We start from the raw sequence: 20,250 nt of genomic DNA, 5'->3' as shown, positions 1-20,250 counted from the left end.
TAAATACTCCAATGTCTGTTCCCCTCAATAACAGTGTCGTATAACATTAATTTGTTAGTTTCATATGTGCAATTTCTTCGTGTTTGTGATTTTGTTGTTGTTAATCTTTTGTTGATTGGCCATTTTCCTCAATATTTTCTAACACTTAGGCAACTGTTGCCCTTGACTCTAGGGAAAGACATACACTAGGGAAGGAGAGGATAATTACAAATTAAGAGATCATTTATCAAACAAGGCAGACTGTTTTAGAGAATATAATAGCTGGAGACCAACGTGGCCCAAGATATAACTAGAAAAGCTAATGTTCTTTTGCTCAGATGTTAAAGGAGAATGATTTAGATTGAGAATAATTTTATTTTTTAAGTTTTATTTACAGACCTCTTCCTTCAGCAGGAAGAATTCTGTAATTCAGCCCATTGAAACCCTAGTAAATCTCAGAGACTTCTTTTAAAACATCACCAAAAGACCCGATGTATCTGGGGTCTTCAAGTCGGTGTCCATGTCTACAGTGGCAGTCGATCAGGGTTTTGTGCACAGGGACAAGGAGAGGGCCTGGGATTGGATACTATTTTGAGTTTTGATGTGGAAGTTGTTGACCTGTACTAGTGCTGGCAGGCAGACCATGTTTTGTTTCCGAGCTGAAGGAACACAAAGGGTCTGTTGTCAAAGAGGCTCATTCTCTGCCCTGGTCCCTGTCCAAACGCCCAGAGCAACTGTCACACGAGGCACAGACCCGCTGTCTAGAGACAGAGCGGCCCAAGGCATGCAACAACCTTTGTGGACTGAATCCACCGAGGTGAGAGGCAGTGGAAAGCTTGTGTAGATTTCTGAGGAAGGGATGCAGTGCAGCTCGAGCCGGTTCAGTTGAAACAACTGAAGGCACCCAGTCCATTCAGGCAACTACAGCAGAGAAAGTGTGGTTCTGGTGATTGAAGGAGAGGAAGATGAAGACAATTAGCATGGAGATTTGAGAAAGTGAAAGATTTTTTAAGGTTTAATATATAAAAATATGGAACTGTGGGTCTGTGTCATCAGATCACGAGAGATTGAAAGCAGAACATCTGAGCTAAATGACCATGTGCAGAAACCAGGAGTCAGCCTGTCCAAGTCACTTACCAATTCCTCACTGCCAATATATTCCAATTTTACAGTGCGATACTTGTGTGTCCAGATCTTGTGTGTAAAATTGTCTAGCAATAAAAGGGCCGCATTTCTGTTCTTGGTGCTTTTTACTTTTCGAATTAAGGGCTCCTTATGGGAAATACTACTAGCATTTTCTTGTTGTCGTCTGGTGATGAATTGTCCTCCTCATGTGTTCTCTTTTTTTTTTTTTTTTTTTTCTCTTTCTGGGCAGGTTTTTTCTGTGGGAATGCTGGTGAGATAATGAGGCTGGTGGACAGTGCCCAACATCCATGTGCCCAGGGGTCTGGCAGGAAGCTGCTAATTTCTGAGGAGGACTGTGTGGATGCCAATTGCTTGCTACTTGCCTGTTCCTCTCGGCACCCTCATACCTCAGTGATGTCCAATACACGGTGTGTAGATTGGCTGTTCCTCTCTCTTCTCAGATGTTCAGAAACATTGGGAATGTGTTCTCTTAACTACACTCAAGCTACACAGTCTCACTTCTTTAAAAGCTGGTGTGTGGAGTGCGGGGCAGGGGTATTTTTTACAGAACTGGTCAATTTCCAATTAAAGAGCAATTATTTAGTGGTGCACACCTCGGGTTCGTCCTGGTACACAGACCAATTCTGTGTGTGGACAGAGTGCGTGTGCTGTGGCCCGACTCATCCTGATGCTGCTGTGCTCTGTTTTCCAGGGTGTGTGTCGTGGGGCTGTGCTGATCCTGCACGCCCCCCTGCCCTGCGCCAGCCAGTCCTGTGATGGTGTTGGTGGCTCAGCCAGGACGTGCTGGCAGCTGTGGGGATGGACGGGCTCCTGGGGTAGCAGCAGAGGGCCGAACGCCAGTCCTGAGTTGCAGGGGGCAGGAGAGGTGCAGAACTAGGCAAGGAGGGGATCCTAAGAGGAGAGGGGTATGAGCACAGTGGCACAGGCACACAACCCACTAACGTAACCCAAATAACGTAGCACTGGAGTCCTGATCACTCCGATTTATTAATCAAGGAAGAAGAATCAAGTAATTTACGCACATGCACCAACTCATAGAATCATTTCCGTTTTAAGAACAGCAGCTCTTTTATTGGTCTATAATTGGTGTTTTACACATTAACAAAGTATTTTAACAGTTGTTCCTCATTTTAAATATATCTAATGTCTGTTGCTGATATTGCACCACAATAAAATAAAAAAAGAAAGGCCATTAAGATTGTCGGCTGATGGTTAAAAAAAATCATACCAACAAGTCATGGATTCCAGGCAGTAGTTTGGAGCATTGCTCTATTAGGTAGAAGGAGGTTTTTACCTTAAAAAAAAAAAAAAAAATTGGTGTCGCATGAAGATGAGCACAAATGTTTCAACCAGGTAATCGCCCAGATGTTTGCTTCCTCCAGATTTATAACACTCACTCTATACTTCAGTTAAAATTAAATTACAAAAAGGCTAATAATCACAACCGCTGAACTTGTGTCCTAGTGAGAGACCTTGAACACTGTGCTTCCACACTCGCAGTCATTGTTTCTCTTGTTTTCTGCTCTAGTGCTGATAGTCTCCATCTCTGTTCCAGGTGCTGTGCTGCTATGCCCCCACAGCAAAGTGTGTCCACTGTGTTGACAAGAGAACCGACTCCATTGACACTTTCAACAGAGTAGTTCTCTCAAATTACTTTGCACTTTAAATACTTGATTATTGTGTGTATATATATTTATACATCTATATACACGTATATTTATATATACATATTTTTTTTTACTTGACGTGGTGCACAAAAAGCAAACAAACAAAACAATCATACTGAAGAAACAATGCGACACATCCATGTGGAAATTGCACGGAAGGAGTCTCCGGTGGAACTGCCAGCGCAGGAGGGGGACCTGCCACCCCCGAGCACCCAGACAGGAGGCCTGGACTCGGGACCCGGCCAGGGGCTCCTCAGGCCCTTTGGAGAAAATGAGATCAAACTGCAGAAGGTGTACCAGCTCTCCATCTTCTCCCAGTTGGGGGGTTTCTCGGACAGTGGAGGCCAGCAGACGGTGGGGAAGCAGGGTGGAAAGAGGAGCCTGGCAGAACCCTTCTCTGAGCACAAGCGCCCGCGTTTGCCTGGTCATGGTGTGGCCGCTTGGCCAGATTCCCCTCGGCTCCCAGAGCAGCTGGACACCGATTCTGATCAAGAGCTCCCCTCAGACGCGCTGCAGGACGAGACCGCGCTGGTGTGCAGCACTGGGCAGCACTTCTCCCACACGGGCATGTGTGTGATCGAGCACAGAGACTGCGCCCCGGGCCGGGTGCAGGACAGCAGGGCAGGGAGGACCCCCCACCCTCTGCTCCCCGCTGGCCCTGCAGCCAGAAGGCTTTTAGAGCACAAGCAGGACAGGCATGTCCAAAATGGGGACGGGCTGTCCCCCAAACCCCATCACTTCTCTTCCACTAGGACTCCGGCCGCCACACAGCTCTCTGATGTCTCTCTTGTGGCCAGCCTGCCAAGGACTGAGACCAAGCCAGCAGGGCAGTCAGCAGACAGCGCTCCTGCAGAGCAGAGGAGAGGGGGCTCAGCACAACTGCCCAACGGAGGCTTAAAGGAGCAAACCCCCAGCTGTACAGAGCGCAGGACGGACAGTGCCGAGGACCCCGATGACAGGGAGGTGTCTCCTGTTAAAGCTGTGTTAGGGGAGGGTGAAGGGGACACTGTTGAGCTGTCCCCCCCAGGGGCGGAGCAACCCCAGGCTTCTTCCACTAACGGCCTGGCTTCCTCTGAGAAGACGCCTTGCTGCTCAAAGCAGCTGGGCCCCTTGTCTACCCCTGGTCCAAGTGGTTGCCCTGCCAAGAGGAAGCTGCTGGCCTCCAGTGACACGGGCGAGTCATGCTCTGAGGACGAGGGCCCCTCCACTTCCAAGAGGAGCCGGCTGTGTCTGCCTCATGGCTTTACCGTGTCCTGCCGCAGCACCGACGCCAAGGCCGCCCCGTTCTGGAACCACCTCCTGCCCTCTGCCCGGGACCGGCCCAAGGTAAGGGTCTTCTCTACCACTCTGGAAAAGGATGAATGGATGGATGTTTGAACTATTTCCGTAAAAATTTATCTACCCAGCTTTTTAAAATGTATTTCTCAATTGAACAATTACAGAGGTCTTACTAATTTATTTATAACTTCATTTTTCTGAAATATTGATCAGATTGTCTCCAATGCATCTAGACACTCTTGCAGGGGTCAACATAGGGCTATTTAGCAGGAGAACCAGGAAAGAGACCAGAAAGTAAATAAACGTACTGTATATCAGTGCCAACATAAATTAAATAGGCCTGTGGATAATGTAGCAACAAGCTCCACTTTGCAGTAGTGCAAAATGTGCAAATAGTTAAGGGCATGTTTCTGTTGCTGCCAGGCCCTTTCAATATGCCAGACCACAGGTGATCACAGGCCATCGGGTCACTAGAAGTCCTGTTGTCCTCAGGCCTGTGCTTTTTCATTCCAGCACGGTTGACATCACAGATTTTTCTTTTTCTTTCAAGGCAGCTTCTAAAGCCTGCAGTACATGCACTAACATTTCATATGACTGAAAGAACTGCTCTTTTTTCATGCTAGAAAGAGCAGTGTAGAGCCAGAATAAAGCCCTTTGACACATGTATTGTTCCACGGCCTACAGCATCCCTAGACAAAGGTCTGCCCTTTCTGGCTTCATGTTGTAATATATCATTCTATTCCAGAAAAAAAGGATGGTGGGTGTAGGGGGCTTAGACAAATGATGCCGTGGTCCCTTTTTTCCTCACCTTTTCTTTATTATCTGAGAGTGACCCAGGTTGGTCACTGGGTGCAGCAGGCAGGGCAGTGGGGCCATTGATAGACACCAAGCCTAGCTGGCAGGCAAGCCGGAGCGTGGAGAGCCGTGAAGGTAGAATGGTGGCCGGGCTGTGAGGTGGGCCAGGCTAGGGTCATTATGAGCAGCCTTGGCCTCAGTACTTATGACTTGGGAACTAGACTGCTCTTGCATGTAAGTACCAAAGGGGGAATCGTAGGCGTCGGTCAACGGAGAGAAGAATGCGTCCGGTGGTATGTATGTAGTGGTGTGTTAACATGGTGATTGGTCTCTATTTATGAATTTTACATTTTTATGCTGAATGACTGACTTCATGTAAAGTGCTATATGTTGAAATGTGCTGAATGTCCCAGGGCTTTGTAAAACCTTGGAATGTCCCGTTTGTGAACAGTCTGGGTTTTTCAACAATATATTTGAAAAGAACAAAAGTCTCTGGTATTAAAAAAAGAAAAGAAAAAAACCTGATCCCAGATTAGCACTTTTCCCTTCGTAATGGAAGGGGTGTAGGATGTGTAGAATGTGTAGAAATACAGTAATATTTATTATCAGTATATGTAAACTGAAGTATGTAGCCTAGGTTAAATTGGTAATATATTGGAGGATTTTTCTTTTTCTTTTTTAAAAATACAGTATTTCTGTATTGTAGCTTCTTCTGTGACTAGGGTTAAAACATTTTTTTAAAGTATTCTACACACTTACTCTAAATTCTGACATAAACCTTTTTATTGTGGCTGTCTATGGTAGTGTGAGCAACTGATCCGTGGTGAAGTGGACTATTGTGTCATGACCAGGCTGTTTTAAGATGGTCTTCTCTTCTTCCAGAGCTCAACAGATTGCACTAGTGTGGGAAGGAGACTGAAGAGCGGACTTCGGCTAAAATCGTGAGTTTCTGATCTAACTTATTAAAGCAATCCTCCCGCTTCAGTACAGACCGCATAAGCAATAATCATGTAAATGTATTGAAAGCTTCTCATTTCATTATCTCTTTTTATTTGAATGTGAATCCCCCTGTGTAAAGAAGTAGGTTATACATAATCAAGTTACAGTGGATGTGGGATGCAGATGTCAGTAAATTGTTGGGCATAACAGAGGATAAGGAAGCTTTGAGACTTGTGTAATTTGGACTTATTTACATCAGTGAATGCAGTGGCCTGTGAATATGTCTGCTGCCCCTGAATAGAAACTGACATTGACATTTAAAGAAGCCTTTGTGAAATGGTCCATCCCAGCCTGTGCTCTGCCTGGCTACGAATGGGTTCTCTGTGACCCCACAAGATCTTTCTATGGATGTTGTTAATCCACATGAAATTATTTAAGGATTTACTGAGAATCATGATGGAAAAAAAAAAAACTAAAAAGGTGCTGAATTAGGTTGTCCCCTCATCCCCTTGAAATCTGGGTGCTGCAGATCACCATGGAAACTGGTCAAAAAGTTGAATTTTCATCCCCAGTTTCTGGTCTGATGTGTTCTGTCCTTTCCCAAAAGTGTTCCAGGGCTGCAGGCATCACTAGTTACCGGCACACATTAACTTAAATCTCTGCTCAAAACTCAGTAGCATAGGTCCGTCTACACAGAGTGCGTAGACCAGCTGTGTGATGCCATTTGTTCGTGTGGGTGTTTGTCTGTGCAGGAGGCAGCTCCGCAGTGCCTGGCGAGGAGATGCCAGCCGTGCCTCCCGTTCCAGCTGGCCCTCCGCCTCCATCAGCCGCTCCCTGTTGGGCAACTTCGAGGTACCTGCCCTCCCAGCCTCCTCACAACCTTTACCTCCTGCCTCTCCTCTCCTACTACCCTTCTCTCCATGCGGGTTGACCCCCAGTCAATCCACTGATCCTTCCCCCCCTTAGTTCTGATATCCGTCTAAAACATCCCTAACTGTGCAGTGTTTGAACAACCTACAAACTGAACAAATCCAAGGCCTAGTTTTCCTGTTCCTCTTGAAAGATAGGTTGTAAATCCATCTGATTAAATTAATGTTCACATGCTGAATGTGCACCCCTGCTAAATGGATTAGAAAAGCAAATGAAGAAAATCTTAACGCATGATCATTGCTTACCTCTGTTTCCTTGTTAGTTCCTGTGTCCAGTGCCATGAGATGTCTTTAGTCTGTGCGTGAGTGGAAGTGATTGGAGAGCGCCAATGCTTCTACAAAACTTGCCTCTCAAAACCCCAGAAAGATGCAGATAAAAAAAAAAAAAAAATGCTGAAGGATGTAGGGCAAACGAGGAAATGTGGCGTATTTCCATAGGTGGCCATAAGACCTTTTAATGCTTGTCTGGAGCCTTCAGACTTCAGTGACACCGTGCTCTCGCTCTGCAGGAATCAATCCTGAAGGGTCGTTTTGCCCCGTCTGGTCGCATTGAGGGCTTCACAGCGGAGATTGGCGCCAGTGGCTCCTACTGCCCTCAGCACGCTACCCTACCTGTGGAGGTCACCTACTACGACACCTCCGAACACAGCGCCCCCTCCCCCTTTCTGGTAACATTGATTTATGTTACATCTTATCTCAACCTGTCCCCTGTTTCTGGGGGGGTTCTGGGTAACTGATTGAATAGAAATCATTGGAAACGTTTGTGGGGTTACATATATGATTTTAAAAATGAGATTGATTATTTTTTAGTACCAGTATGTTCCTTTATTATTCCTAATTGGACATCCAGAGGGTAATGACCAAAGATGATTTGATTGTTGGCATTCCCATATCAACAAGTTTATATAGGATAAAGACTTTTTAAAGACACATAAAGACTTTGGTAGTCCCTGGTGATTATATACCCACTGCCAAATTTGACAGCTGAGATAATGTGATTAGGGTAAAATGTCTATCCAGGTCTCCTTCCTATCCTAAAAAATATATAAAACCCAGTTAGTGAACAAGGGGGAATGTCAAAATACACCTTATCAGTCTGGTGAAATATTATGTCTTCTAACGTTTTCCCACCCCTTCAACACAGCCCTTCTTTAATACAATTTGTGTTAAGTGTACCCTGAATGGATTTGACCTGCAGATCTGGGTTTTAGTCATTTTCAATCATCTCACTTGTTTCTAAGCCAGGTCAGGTAGGATGAAACCCTTAAGGATATTGAAATAATCTCCTGACCCCACTGTCCCCTTTGCAATAACCTGCTATTGGACTGTGAGCCAGCTGTGTGTCATGGCTGTGACAGTGTGCTTGTCATTGAATCAGGGTGTGATCCATCTGGAGCTTCTGGGAAAGAAGGGATACAGCGTTCCAAAAGCAGGGACCATCCAAGTGGTGAGTCGGGGAATCCACGCTCTCTCGCTGTCTCGCTGTCTCGCTCAAAAGTATTCTAGCATTTACATACCCTTCTAAGCATTTTGATACAGTGCAAGTTTTTGTGTCTTTATCCCACAGACCTTATTCAACCCCAACAAGACTGTGGTGAAGATGTTCCTGGTGACGTATAACTTCGGGGACATGCCTGTAAACCATGTGACCTTCCTGCGCCATCGAATCTTCCTGGTGCCCGTGGAGGAGGGAGAGGGGCAGGCGGGGCAGCCTGAGGGCGGGGCCACAGACAGGAAGAGAATACTCTGCTACTTGATACACCTCAGGTATCCCAGGCCACCAGCAAGGGCCCAGCTTTCTCTCTCCCTGTCGATAATCATTATTTTCTAGTGTTAGAATTTCCTAATAATCCAAACTAACCTCACACAAGCAAAGAGATGTGTCCACTTTCATTTCAACCACTTCCTGTTATGCTTATACAACTGGCATTCATCATGGAACTGTGGAAAGTTACACAGCACTGACATAAGTAATGAACCACAAGCTGGACCATTTGCCTTCTATTTACAACATCTTTAACCTCTTGCTGTATTAAAACTATTATTTCATAAGTGAAATGTAACTTTTTTTATATATGTTAATTTGTTTGTTCATTTCTTTTTTCTTTTTCTTACAGATTCCAGAGCTCAAAATCTGGGAAAATTTACTTGCACGATGATATCCGGCTGCTATTCTCCCGAAAATCCATCGAGGTGGACACTGGGATCCCCTATGAGTTGAAATCCTTCACCGAGGTGCCAAGAAACCCCAAGTACTCTCCCCGGGTCTGACACCTGCCGTCTCGCTGCCTTCTGGAAGGACAGACACGAGACGGACAGAGACCCGACTAAACACGAACCCAAATGGAAACTTGAAAGGCAACAACACAAGCAAACAAAGAAAATGCCAACAAGAAGCACCATAAACGGAAAGACACAAACTGTTTCTGAATTCAGTGTTAACATGCATGCCTTGTAACAAACCTCCGAGTTCTCTTCTAGTGTGATTAAAAAAATTTCTCCCTGTCTTCACCCCCGCTGGACCACACCCCCCCCATGTGGACCAATGGAACAGCTGACAGCAGTGACAAATTAACATAAAGGCCCCCACTGATCTACATTGTGGTATCTGAGAGCACTCATCCAACGCATAATCCCTCTTCTGGAAGAGCCAATTTGAACCGCATCTCCTCTTGCCCCCACCTGGTTGTGATCCATTCATGCAATTACATATCGTTCTTCACTAAGAGTGGGGAAAAAGTTTGGAAAAATGTTAGGTTTGAGTGTTTGATATTGTGGAGGGTTTACACAGAGCTGGGGCTCCTCAGAAGATGAAGCTGTTGTGCATGAGGGAGAATAAAAGAGAGGAAGAGACCCACCTGAAGACTCAAACCAAAGGAGTAGCAACAATAACATAAACAAGGAAAAACTAAAATCCCAATTCCAATAAAGCTGCTAAAACTTTCAGTCAAGAGGTACCTGACGTCTGATTCACAAACGCAGGAGGAAATGCTGAGTAGTAAGACCTCTAACCCACTGCCAGAGGACCGCAGGTGTGTAGGGACAACCTTATGTGTTACTCAGTGCTGTTGCTTTAGTTATTTGCTGAGCTATGGCCCACACATCTTCTGACCTGTCTACACTGAACAGACCACTTCCTTACACCTGCATGGAGCCTTGTGTGAGTTTGGTCCCCAATGACGTTCAAAGAAAAATAATAGTACTTTAAAAAACCTAAAAATACAGTGTAAACTTCAATACAATCCTGTGTTTTGAGTAACCACCACACAGCATTGTGCAAATTCTACAAAAAGAAGTGCAAATTCAGGATGAAATGACTGAGTTTCTAGCCAAAGTTTCTGTTCTGTTTTATTTGTGTGTGCGTGCTTGTGTGTGTAATGGAGTTCCAATAGCAAATACCGTGATGTCTGAATATAAGTAGACATTGTCTGAAAGCTGAACTATAAGCTCCCCGAAATGGTACGATTTAGAAATTATAAAGAGGTTTGATTTCTTGCTCTGGCAATTTTAACCAGGCTAGAGTAAAGGAAGAGAGGGTCTGTGGACTGCTTTGTAAAGTCCTTGGCCATGATGCGATGGGATAACTATACTTGGCACCGGACAACTGGGGAGGAGAAAAGACTGGCAGACACCCGGCTTGGTCCATAGCTCTCCTGCAGCAGGATTGCACTGGCTGAAGTGGAGGTTGCAGTCAAAAGAAAGGTGCTGGAAAACGACCCACAAATCAAACGCACAAGACGCAAAACCCTCCTCCTGGATGAAGAAGTGATTCAAAGTCTGGGGAATGCAGAAAAACCTATAGGAGCAGCCATGTAACTGGTCAACATCTTTAGTGTGGCAGTGCGAGAGATGTGTTGAACTGTAGCACGATCGTCATATTGCCGAGAATCTCAAATGTTGAAATGTTAGGCATAAGAATACTACGCTCTTATCTTGCCTACAAGTTTGGAGAACAGAGTGAAATTGATGATTTGACAGCACCATTTGTGTTGACACAAGTACAACCCAACTGTTTTAAAGGAGGGTGCGGATGTCAGATTGGACATTGAGAACTCCTGCTTGGTCCCCGGGGGAGACCGTTATGTTAACTCTGTGTTTAGAGCATTCTGTTAACAGTCTGAGTTAGGAAAAAAAAAACGGAACTAAAAATGAGTAGTATTTAATTTATTTACAGATGTCTTAAAGCAATATGCTGTGCATTAGGGGTGTGATTTTGTGAGCACAGTAGCTGTGGCTATTGTCTACCAGCTATGTACAGTAAGGATGGTCATTCAATGACCTGTGGAAAGAGGGGTGGGGTGTGCAAGGGGGGGGTTGGAAGAGTTGGGGGTATTTAATAATACAGATTCTTTCAAGTTTGCAAATAACACAGGTCACAGGTCTATATCTATCTATATCACTGAACTAAGTGCCAAACATGAGGCAAAGGTTTCCAATACCTACATTTTTTTTTTTGTCTTGCCTCCCAAGCTTTAAAAGCCCTTCATCACTAGCCCAGTCAACTGTGGTTTTAAAAAGCATATCTTGGAAAACTAGATATCCGATTAAGCTGTCATTAACACTAACACTTGAAGTGCTGATCACGGAGAAAAGTGTTTATTTGTTTTTTTGTCATATAGCGTCCTTCCTTTTTATAGAAAGCAAGAAACCAAAACCTATTCCACATGTCTGTGAAGGTGAAGTCTTTGTAATCCTCCATTTTGTCTATTGACAGTGAGCATCGGCTCCATGCACATTGAGGGAAACACCTCTTAATTTGTACTGCTGGCATACATTGCATACAAAGATATGTTTGCATATCTCTCGGTTTAGTCGCAACTATAGGAGTAGTGCTGGCTCGTGCACATCAAACCGCTCTACAGTCTTTACTATATTTTCCATTTCTTATATTTATTTGCAGTATTTCATTACCTTAACAGGATTTATTTATACAAACCTTGAGTCGTGCATTTTAGTTTCTTTAATAAGCAGCCAGGGCAGAAAGCTGAGAGGGAAACGAGTTCATTAAATACTTGATGGAAACAAATGTCTTGATGTAACCGAACTTCAAAAACATTTTTTGAGTTATGGAAAGCATTTGTAAATGTGAAAACATTTCCAAGAGAATATTATACCCTTCCTTCAATTTAAATCTACAATTCCTCTTTAAACAGTCCTTTGACTGAAATATAAGGGTCTAGCTCTCTCTATAGCAGAGACCAAAAATTGACTGCAAAAACATGCAGAATTCTAGATGGTAAATCAGATCTTTAAGTAGTACAAGATTAGGGCAGACATCTTGGTCTAATAAATCATGCATTAACCTCTACACTCAGTAGATAAAACCTGTTTTTTTTGTTTTTGTTTTTCATATTTTCTTAAGGACATCAGTACCAGAAAATCTCACAGTAGAGCAAACGGAAGCAGTGTTTGAATTGTTGATTCATTATATTGCACAAGAGTTATACTTTGTCCTTTGGAATAATGGAAAATTGCAGTCACACTGTTGTAAAGCACAAGAGCATTACCTCAACTGTAGAATGAGTTGTGTCCCTGTCTCTGTACATCAGAGGTAAGATCTGCCACAGCACAGATGTCTTGTACAGCAGCAATATCTCCTCTGAATCCAATAAAGGCAATATATTTGATATGGATGACGGTATGTATTGTCTCCAATACATTTACTGTGATAAGCAAACTTACTGTTGTGCAGGTACTGAATAACTCAATGGGTAACATGCTTTTTTATTAGAGTAAATTTAGAAAACCTGAATAAGTTGTGTAACACTTAACTATGCCTTATATGGGTGCCAAGTCAGTTACCCTTCTAAGATGTATTTATTTTTATGATGAAACCAGGACAATGCAAAGCTTGTTTCCAGGCCTATCAACCTCAGTGTATTACATTTAGATCTTATCCACCTGCCTGTTCATATCCTGTGACCTGAGTTACCTTGCAACCTTGAGTTTAACCACGCCAACAGTAAATACCTGCAGCTGGTCTCTCTGTATACAAAATACAATAAAAAAGTAAAAGTGTTGTCAAAACTGTGTGTGTGTGTTTCCGATACCTGTTGTGGTAGAGGAATTTTAATTTCCCAGCTCCATGTTGAGCACAAAGCTTTTTCATTGTTCCTCACCTTTGAGGGGTAAATCTATTCACATTTTAGAAAAGGAGAAGATTCTGTTCTGCAACTTTGAAGTCCTACTTTCCTTCGGCAGAACATGAACATTCAGTCTTTTATACAGTGAAACATAACTATAGTGAGCTGCTTGAAAAGGCTGATTAGTTACGAAGAGATTGATGGTCCCTTAAAAAAACCTGTTTACAAAGGACAAGGGTAGAAATATCAAACATGAATTATAATACAATTTATGTCCTACCCTGCATATAACTGCAATAATAATAATAATCTTGGACTACAATCTTAGACTCTCTTTAATGAGAGCCAGGAGCTCAAACAATTAAAGCAGCCGTCTGGTAACGTGTGCATCCTGGGGTGGCATATATTGTTTATGAGATGCCAGGGCCTGAACCAATCCAAACCTTTGCCATACTAATTTTCTGCTACTACTAAATAGAGCCAAGAATTAAGATGTCAACAGCCTAGGCTTAAGCCATATCATCTGTGAGCTTTATTTTCCAGAGCTCAGCGGAGAAGGACGAATCTGTTGTGGAAAATGAATGCAGTAGACAAACCCGTGTTATGGATAATGCTTTTGTAAACTCGGGAGAGGAACACAAACCTCTAATCCAAAATATTATCAGAAGCAAGGAGAGAAATGTCACCCTGCGTATCCTTAACTACCGAATTACTCTGGTAGACGTCATGTGCATAGAACAACGGCAGATAATACCTGTTTGCACACCTTGACCTTTCTTTATCACCTTTCGTTAGCCTGCTGATGTTCTCACTTGGTTAAAGTGTTGGATGAGAGAACAAACTAGCTGCTTCGGCCTTTCTTTATGGTGATTCCAGCTGGGTGGTTTAGATGCTGGGAATTGACTTAATCAGCCTGTCCATCTTTGTTTATCTCCGAGTCCCCTGCAGCCAAGACATCTGAACAGCCAAATGAAAACCATTTTTTGTATCCATCTAATCTATTTAATCTAATAAAGCTGAAACAAAGCAGTGTTTGATTTCCACCAAAGAGAATATTGACATGTTTACGTTTACTTGGAGTTTTTTATTGTTTTTTTTACCGGCTTTAAGCAGTTAGATACTCTCTAACTGAGAGCTTGAGTGGAAGAAAACTGTAGCCCTCCAGATGTTCAGTTTTGAGGCCCTGTGATAGACCATGTATTCTTTCCTTTGATTCTTGATTTTGCTTTGTGTTTGGGAGAAGGAAATGGTTTTACACAAGGAATTTCCTGCTGCAAAATTAGGTGGAACTGTAATGCAAGAACCCTCACCAGAGATTCGTACCCTTGACACCTCTCAGTCCTGGCTCCTGATTATTCACTCCGTGTTGCAGCTGCTGGGCTTCGTCTTCCTGAAGCAAGGCATCGTCTTTTTATACATCCCATCAGATGTTTCTGGGCGGCTTGAGAACTCTCCAGCACCTCCCGGTGTTTAAAATGAGAATGACAACAGGTGGCAGGAAGATGATCTTGCAGGGAATGAGCTTCCTTGTAATGACGTCATATACCTGTATATGATTACCGTATAGATTTCATTTTGAAACTCCTTAATGTACAACTGCATTTAAATTGGATCTTTGCAGAACAGTATGATATTAAATAATGTGCAAGACATTGGTATAATACAGATGCAGCTTTTGGTTTATACCCAAAGAATATTACTTTCAGACATGAATGAATGAATGAATGACTGTGGAATGCTATAAAAGTGAAAAAAAATTCTTTAGAAACCCAGAAGATATGTGCAGTACCAAGCACACCTTTAATATAAGCAAGAGAAATAAGATATTTAAACCTTTACAATTTGCTCAACAATACAAACTTTTGATAGAGTATTTGATCTAATTGAAGGATGTTTTAAACAACACCAAATCTGACTCACTGTTGCTCGAGTGAGATATTGTAGGCATTAGCACACTAAGGCATAGGGCTGACATCTGCAAGGTGGGTGGAAGGGATTTATTGTTAGAGGCTTTTCTCAAATAAAGACAAGAAAAAGTGAGCTGATCAGTAAATCAGCATAAACACTCAGCTGGGCTCCTGTCAATATGATCTGAAAATGACTTGGCACTATTAAGAACCATAGTAAGCACTTGTAAGGGAGACACCAGCTGGCCAGAGGGGCAATGTGCAATGGGCCCCCGGAAGCCTTGATATATTTTTAACTATCACGTAACTACATCATAACCATTGATGGTAAATCAACTTTTTAGGATGCAAACACTTACAGCAATTAGAAATCAGTTACCAAACATCCTCAAAGTTAACATCAAATCTGTGAGAACCCACTATAATGAAACATCTTACAGGAAGTTGAAGGAAAGTCCCTGAAGCACGCGGGGTGTGAAGCTGGGGCCCAAGTCATGCTGAGCCTCAATGAGATCTGAATACACAATGTGATATATCCTTCTCGTTTACAAGAAAATATAAGTATAGCACTTAAATAAACTCATTACAGTTTACAGTACAAATAAAACCTGATACAGAAGTAGGCTACCCTATACATCTTTTTGGGCTTCTGTGTGTTTGTGTGGCAGTTTATACCACAGATTAGTCATAGTAATAATTAACGAAACCTTGCTGAAACGTTTTATATTACATTTGTTATATTTATAATGGCATTAGGCCTACCATTTGCATTGTTTCTGAAAAAACAATGATTACAATCTGAATGTCAAGTTACACATTAAAGTGATATTAAGTATGAAACACATTTCAAATACATATGAGGGTATTTAAATATTTAGCTTATCTCAAACATACATGTGATTATGTATGTTGACTGCTGGACACAGATCTTGCTGGGAACCCAGTGTGTGGCGTCGTGTGTTTCCTGCGGGCCGGTTTAAGCGCCGCTCTCCTCTTGATTTTTATATCTATGGTACTTTCTCGGTGCTGTAACTCGGGTGCTTCCTGCTGTCAGCCGGGGGTCAAGTTTGAAAAAGGTGTCCGTGATTATTTTGTCTGCATTAAAAACGATCTATATAACAAAAGATGTTCAGGACGGTGTGCCGGGCTGGAGGAGCCCTTTTAAAGGTAATAAAGCAGCACGCCGCGTTTATTGAAAGATTTACTGATTATGATTAGCATGGGGCTGGACTCACATGTGTCACATACGGTAGCTGAAGCAGGATCTAGCACTTCGGGAAGGGTAGTTTCATTCTGCTATGTAACATTTGAATTGAAATAAATCAGTGTATGTATCATTGTTGATAATAATAGTAATTTAATAATATTTAGATTGTTTTACCAGTGGCACACTACAGTATATTGCATGGCAGCCGGGGAGGTTGCATCGGTTGCTTTTGAAACCCGAAGACTATGATTGTGTTGGTAGTGTATTCATATATCAGTACCAAGACATGAAAACACCATCCATTACATTATTATTATCATCACAAATGTTCCATGTTCAGTACTGAAGAACATGTATTTGAATGTAACAAAGGCATAGCTGCACAAGGGGGAGCCTTATGAAATGTAAATGCTAATTAAGATTGTGCCTGGTATGTTGGTATGAAATCTGCCCTTGGTGTCTTTGCGAGAGCAGCAGCCCAGGCGAGGGGTGCCCCTGCAGTGGGTGGTCCCCGCCCAGCAGCGATGGGTGTCCAAGATGCCCATGAACACGGTGGTGCTCTTCGTGCCCCAGCAGGAGGCCTGGGTGGTGGAGAGGATGGGCAAGTTCCACCGCATCCTGGAGCCGGTGAGGATCTCCTCGTTTTGTCCCCTGCATATATTTCTGGGAGACTAAATAAAGGAAAACTTGAACCAGCTGGTGAAGCAGAAAATAAATATATTGAGCGTTGTTTATTTTTTCATTAACTCAAAGTAACCAAGCTTGAGTTATCCAGAAATCCTGTTTTCTTTGGATTATATAATCATTCAAAGCTCGGGAGTCATAAGATCTCAAATTGATCAAACTGGGGTGTAATTAGAGACTTTTATCTCCCTGCATTTTCGCAAAATTCTAACGTGGTCTTCTGAAATGAATTCATGTAATTATCTTCAGTGCTGAACTGTGTCACAATAAAAACATTTGTATCACATTGCCTTTTTTAGGGTTTAAACATTCTTATCCCAGTACTAGACAGAATTCGATATGTCCAGAGCCTGAAGGAGATTGTAATTGACGTACCGGAGCAGTCTGCTGTATCTCTCGGTAAGTCTGACGTCTGCTGTTATTAGTGCGTTCCGTATTGACGGATTATACTTATGTTGACTGTCTGCTGTTTGTGTATTTTTCGATTGACTGACATACATCTCTATCCTCTCAGATAACGTGACTCTGCAGATCGATGGGGTGCTATATCTTAGAATAATGGACCCTTTTAAGGTAAGTACGTGCCATAGTACAAATCCATTACTGTTCCATATTATAAAGTTGTCTAGTGTAGTGTTTCCCAGCCAGTGTCCCATGAGTCATAAAACGCTGTTCCTTAGATCTAAAGAAAGAAAATCATATTAGAATGAGCTTCTACGTTAATAAGTTCCTGGCAGAATTAAACATCTGTGCATCAAGACTAAGCTGAGGTTTTGTTTTTCTTGTTTTTCTTGTTTTCCTTGAAATGACATTGTTTTAAAGCTTCTGATTGCCTTGAGAGGTGTTTTTATTCTTGACCAATTGAGTTCCTTCTTTCATCAGGCCAGCTATGGTGTAGAGGACCCCGAGTACGCTGTCACTCAGCTGGCTCAGACCACCATGCGCTCCGAGTTGGGGAAGCTGACCCTTGATAAAGTTTTCCGGGTAAGGGAAGCAGGACTCAAGGAAAAATAATTGGGTATCTCAGGGAGCAGAACAGATCTAGCCTCCTGTATGTTTTGGCTGTGCAGCTTTTGTACAGAGCTTTGAAGAGACATGAGATAAGAGCTGGCAAACATGTAAACCTTTCATAACTAAACCTCCTTTGCTGATGCCGTTGATCTGATCTCAAGCTGGTGTCTCTGATACTCACAGGAAAGGGAGTCCCTCAATTCCAACATCGTGCACTCCATAAACCAGGCAGCAGACGAGTGGGGGATCCGATGCCTCCGGTATGAGATCAAGGACATTCACGTCCCGCCCCGAGTGAAAGAGTCCATGCAGATGCAGGTGGGTGAGGCCTGGGGGGCCTAGGGCCTGGCTTACAATCTAGCCACTATGGGGGAAAGGCAGGGGGAAGTCCTTCAGAGCAGCAGGCAAGGATTTCATATGTCCCTCCACCTTAGCATTTTCCCGCCGTGCCCACAGGTGGAGGCTGAGAGGAGAAAGCGAGCGACCGTACTGGAGTCCGAGGGGGCAAGGGAGGCGGCCATCAACATAGCCGAGGGCAGCAAGCAGTCCCAGATCCTGGCGTCTGAGGGACAGAAGGCCGAGCAGATCAACAAAGCATCTGGTAACCTGCAAGCGCACTTTTAGTACATATAATAGACCAATTACAGTTCTCGTTATAGTGGTGCTTTTGTTCAGCACTTGACGGTGGCTTTCTTTTGCATTACAGGTGAAGCCAATGCAGTTTTAGCCAAAGCAGAAGCCAAAGCCAAAGCCATCCGTCTTTTGTCCGACGCTCTGGCTCAACAGGTATGAACACAGGGGTCAGGAATACTGTCAACGTTGGACTGTAAGGGATTAGCGGTGCTGTAAAGACTTCGGCTGACCAGTGCTGTAAAGGTGTGCACTGTCTTGTGTTTTTCGACAGAATGGAAATGCCGCTGCCTCTCTGACGATAGCAGAGCAATACGTGTCCGCGTTCTCCAACCTGGCCAAGGAGTCCAACACCATCCTCCTCCCCTCCCAGACTGGAGATATCAGCAGCATGGTCACACAGGTGAGGGTCCGTCTCTGCACCCGGTGCCAATCCAGTCTGTCCCATCCAGTATCTCTAACGCGCCGAGTTCGGCAGGCGTGTTGGATAACGTTCCCTTTCAATTCCAGGCCATGACTATATACAGTACGTTGGCCCAGCAGTCCAAACCCCCTGCAGAGAGCAAAGACACGGAGTCTCCTCAGACGCTGGCTATGGAGGAGAGAGGCCGGAGTGAGCCACTTTCTTCCCAGTAGACAACCCAGCTGGCCAGGGCAACAGAACTACCAGCCTGAAGACTACACCTCTCCTGTCAAAGACTGTTGAAGAGAAAATGGACACACAGCCCCAGATACGCCACCTGTTTCTTTTCTTTTCTTTTCTTTTCTTTTCTTTTCTTTTCTTTTCTCGATGTGTCTTTTGTTTTTCATTTGGTGGTAATCGCGGAGAGAATTGCTTGTCCTATCTTCAGGACATCTCAATCCCAACATGGCAGCAGTTTAAATTTAAAGGAGTATCTTTGTGTTCGTTAACTTTGTGTGTTTTCATTCATAACATCTCCACGTATGATACTCTGTCAGTGTTCCTGCTAATTCGAATGCTGTAGGCCGTGCTGCCCGAGACTTAGAGCTGAAGGAGCGGAGGTAACCTGGGGATTAGATATGATCGATAATGTGCTCACCTGATTGCACAGTGCTGTATTATTAGAGCTGCCCAACACTACATATTCTCTGTAATGATTGGCTTACATCTCCTAGCTTTTAAGTCTTCAGTACTCTTTTAAAAAGCATTTTTGCTGGGGCGGTTTCTGTCGCACATTACAGTTGGAGCATAATGGACAGTGTATACCAAGATATCTAGACTTTCAGAATCATCTGATGTTAGTGATGGAAATGCTTTTCAGTTATTTTTCCTTCATTCATTGTTTTTGGAATCGTTGATTTGTTGGTTCACTGACAGTAACTATTTTGGAAGTGATGTTCCTAATAATAGGGTACATTTTTCAGCTGCCACCAAGCCCTGTAATAATCTTATTGCTTATATTTCTGCATGTATTTTCAAATACACATACTTATTTGCGAAATAAGGTGTCTTGCGGTGAATGCTCTCAAAAAAGGCAAATGTGTCTCTGTCCTGAAGTGCAGCTGATGGTTGTCGCTACTGAGTGATATCAGTAGAACGGTTCCTTGCATCGTGCCTCATCCCTGGACTGTGATGTGCTACAGACTGAGCTACAGGAGTGGAAAGATGGAATAAAAATAAGCTTCTGCTCTCCGATTTTCAAAAATAAATGATTCTTCTTGATTTCCCACCTCGTCCATAACTGCTTAAAAATAACTTGGGAGAGTTAGTTATCATTACTTCACTGTAGGAATTCACATCTTTAAAGAATATGATACTGGCATCCAATCCAAACTTTGAGGATTAGTGTCTGCATTTCCTCTCAGACTTCATTCAATTACTTCAATTCCAGTGTGTCAGTTGGAGGGAACCAATTCATAATAAAAGGTTTTGATCATATAGCAAGCCTTTTATTTTAAAATCTACTTGTGAATAAAACCTTATTGTGTCTTTTTATTTGAACATGTAGCATGTGTGTGCATTATTCTTACTGT

General features: G+C 43.2%; 2 protein-coding genes across 7 annotated transcripts in view; both read left to right on the top strand.

Annotated features, from left to right (window-relative positions):
- Positions 1-11,026, top strand: part of atosb (atos homolog b) — a 36,414-nt gene extending 25,388 nt beyond the window's left edge. For 5 of the 6 annotated variants that reach the window (XM_066710676.1, XM_066710672.1, XM_066710675.1 and 2 more), the window contains 9 exons: positions 1,355-1,532; positions 1,817-2,002; positions 2,681-4,118; positions 5,748-5,806; positions 6,557-6,656; positions 7,243-7,401; positions 8,112-8,180; positions 8,301-8,500; positions 8,851-11,026. In XM_066710676.1, coding sequence (XP_066566773.1) covers positions 2,919-4,118; positions 5,748-5,806; positions 6,557-6,656; positions 7,243-7,401; positions 8,112-8,180; positions 8,301-8,500; positions 8,851-9,004 — 1,941 coding nt within the window. In that variant the 5' untranslated portion in view covers positions 1,355-1,532; positions 1,817-2,002; positions 2,681-2,918 and the 3' untranslated portion in view covers positions 9,005-11,026. Of the gene's footprint in view, positions 1-1,354; positions 1,533-1,816; positions 2,031-2,680; positions 4,119-5,747; positions 5,807-6,556; positions 6,657-7,242; positions 7,402-8,111; positions 8,181-8,300; positions 8,501-8,850 lie in introns of all 6 variants that reach the window. The other variant, XM_066710673.1, reaches the window with a different exon arrangement.
- A 4,692-nt stretch (positions 11,027-15,718) lies between these two features.
- On the top strand, positions 15,719-19,943 carry stoml2 (stomatin (EPB72)-like 2). The gene is made up of 10 exons (XM_066710671.1): positions 15,719-15,890; positions 16,405-16,557; positions 16,914-17,013; positions 17,129-17,187; positions 17,497-17,598; positions 17,809-17,943; positions 18,082-18,226; positions 18,332-18,411; positions 18,530-18,658; positions 18,766-19,943. Exons 1-10 carry the CDS (start codon positions 15,849-15,851, stop codon positions 18,889-18,891), a joined length of 1,071 nt encoding a protein of 356 aa, XP_066566768.1. The 5' UTR covers positions 15,719-15,848; the 3' UTR covers positions 18,892-19,943.
- Positions 19,944-20,250: the final 307 nt, after the last annotated feature.

The sequence above is a fragment of the Amia ocellicauda genome, chromosome 8, assembly GCF_036373705.1.
Source record: "Amia ocellicauda isolate fAmiCal2 chromosome 8, fAmiCal2.hap1, whole genome shotgun sequence".
NCBI lineage: Eukaryota > Metazoa > Chordata > Actinopteri > Amiiformes > Amiidae > Amia > Amia ocellicauda.
This window is presented reverse-complemented; position numbering and strand designations above follow the sequence as displayed.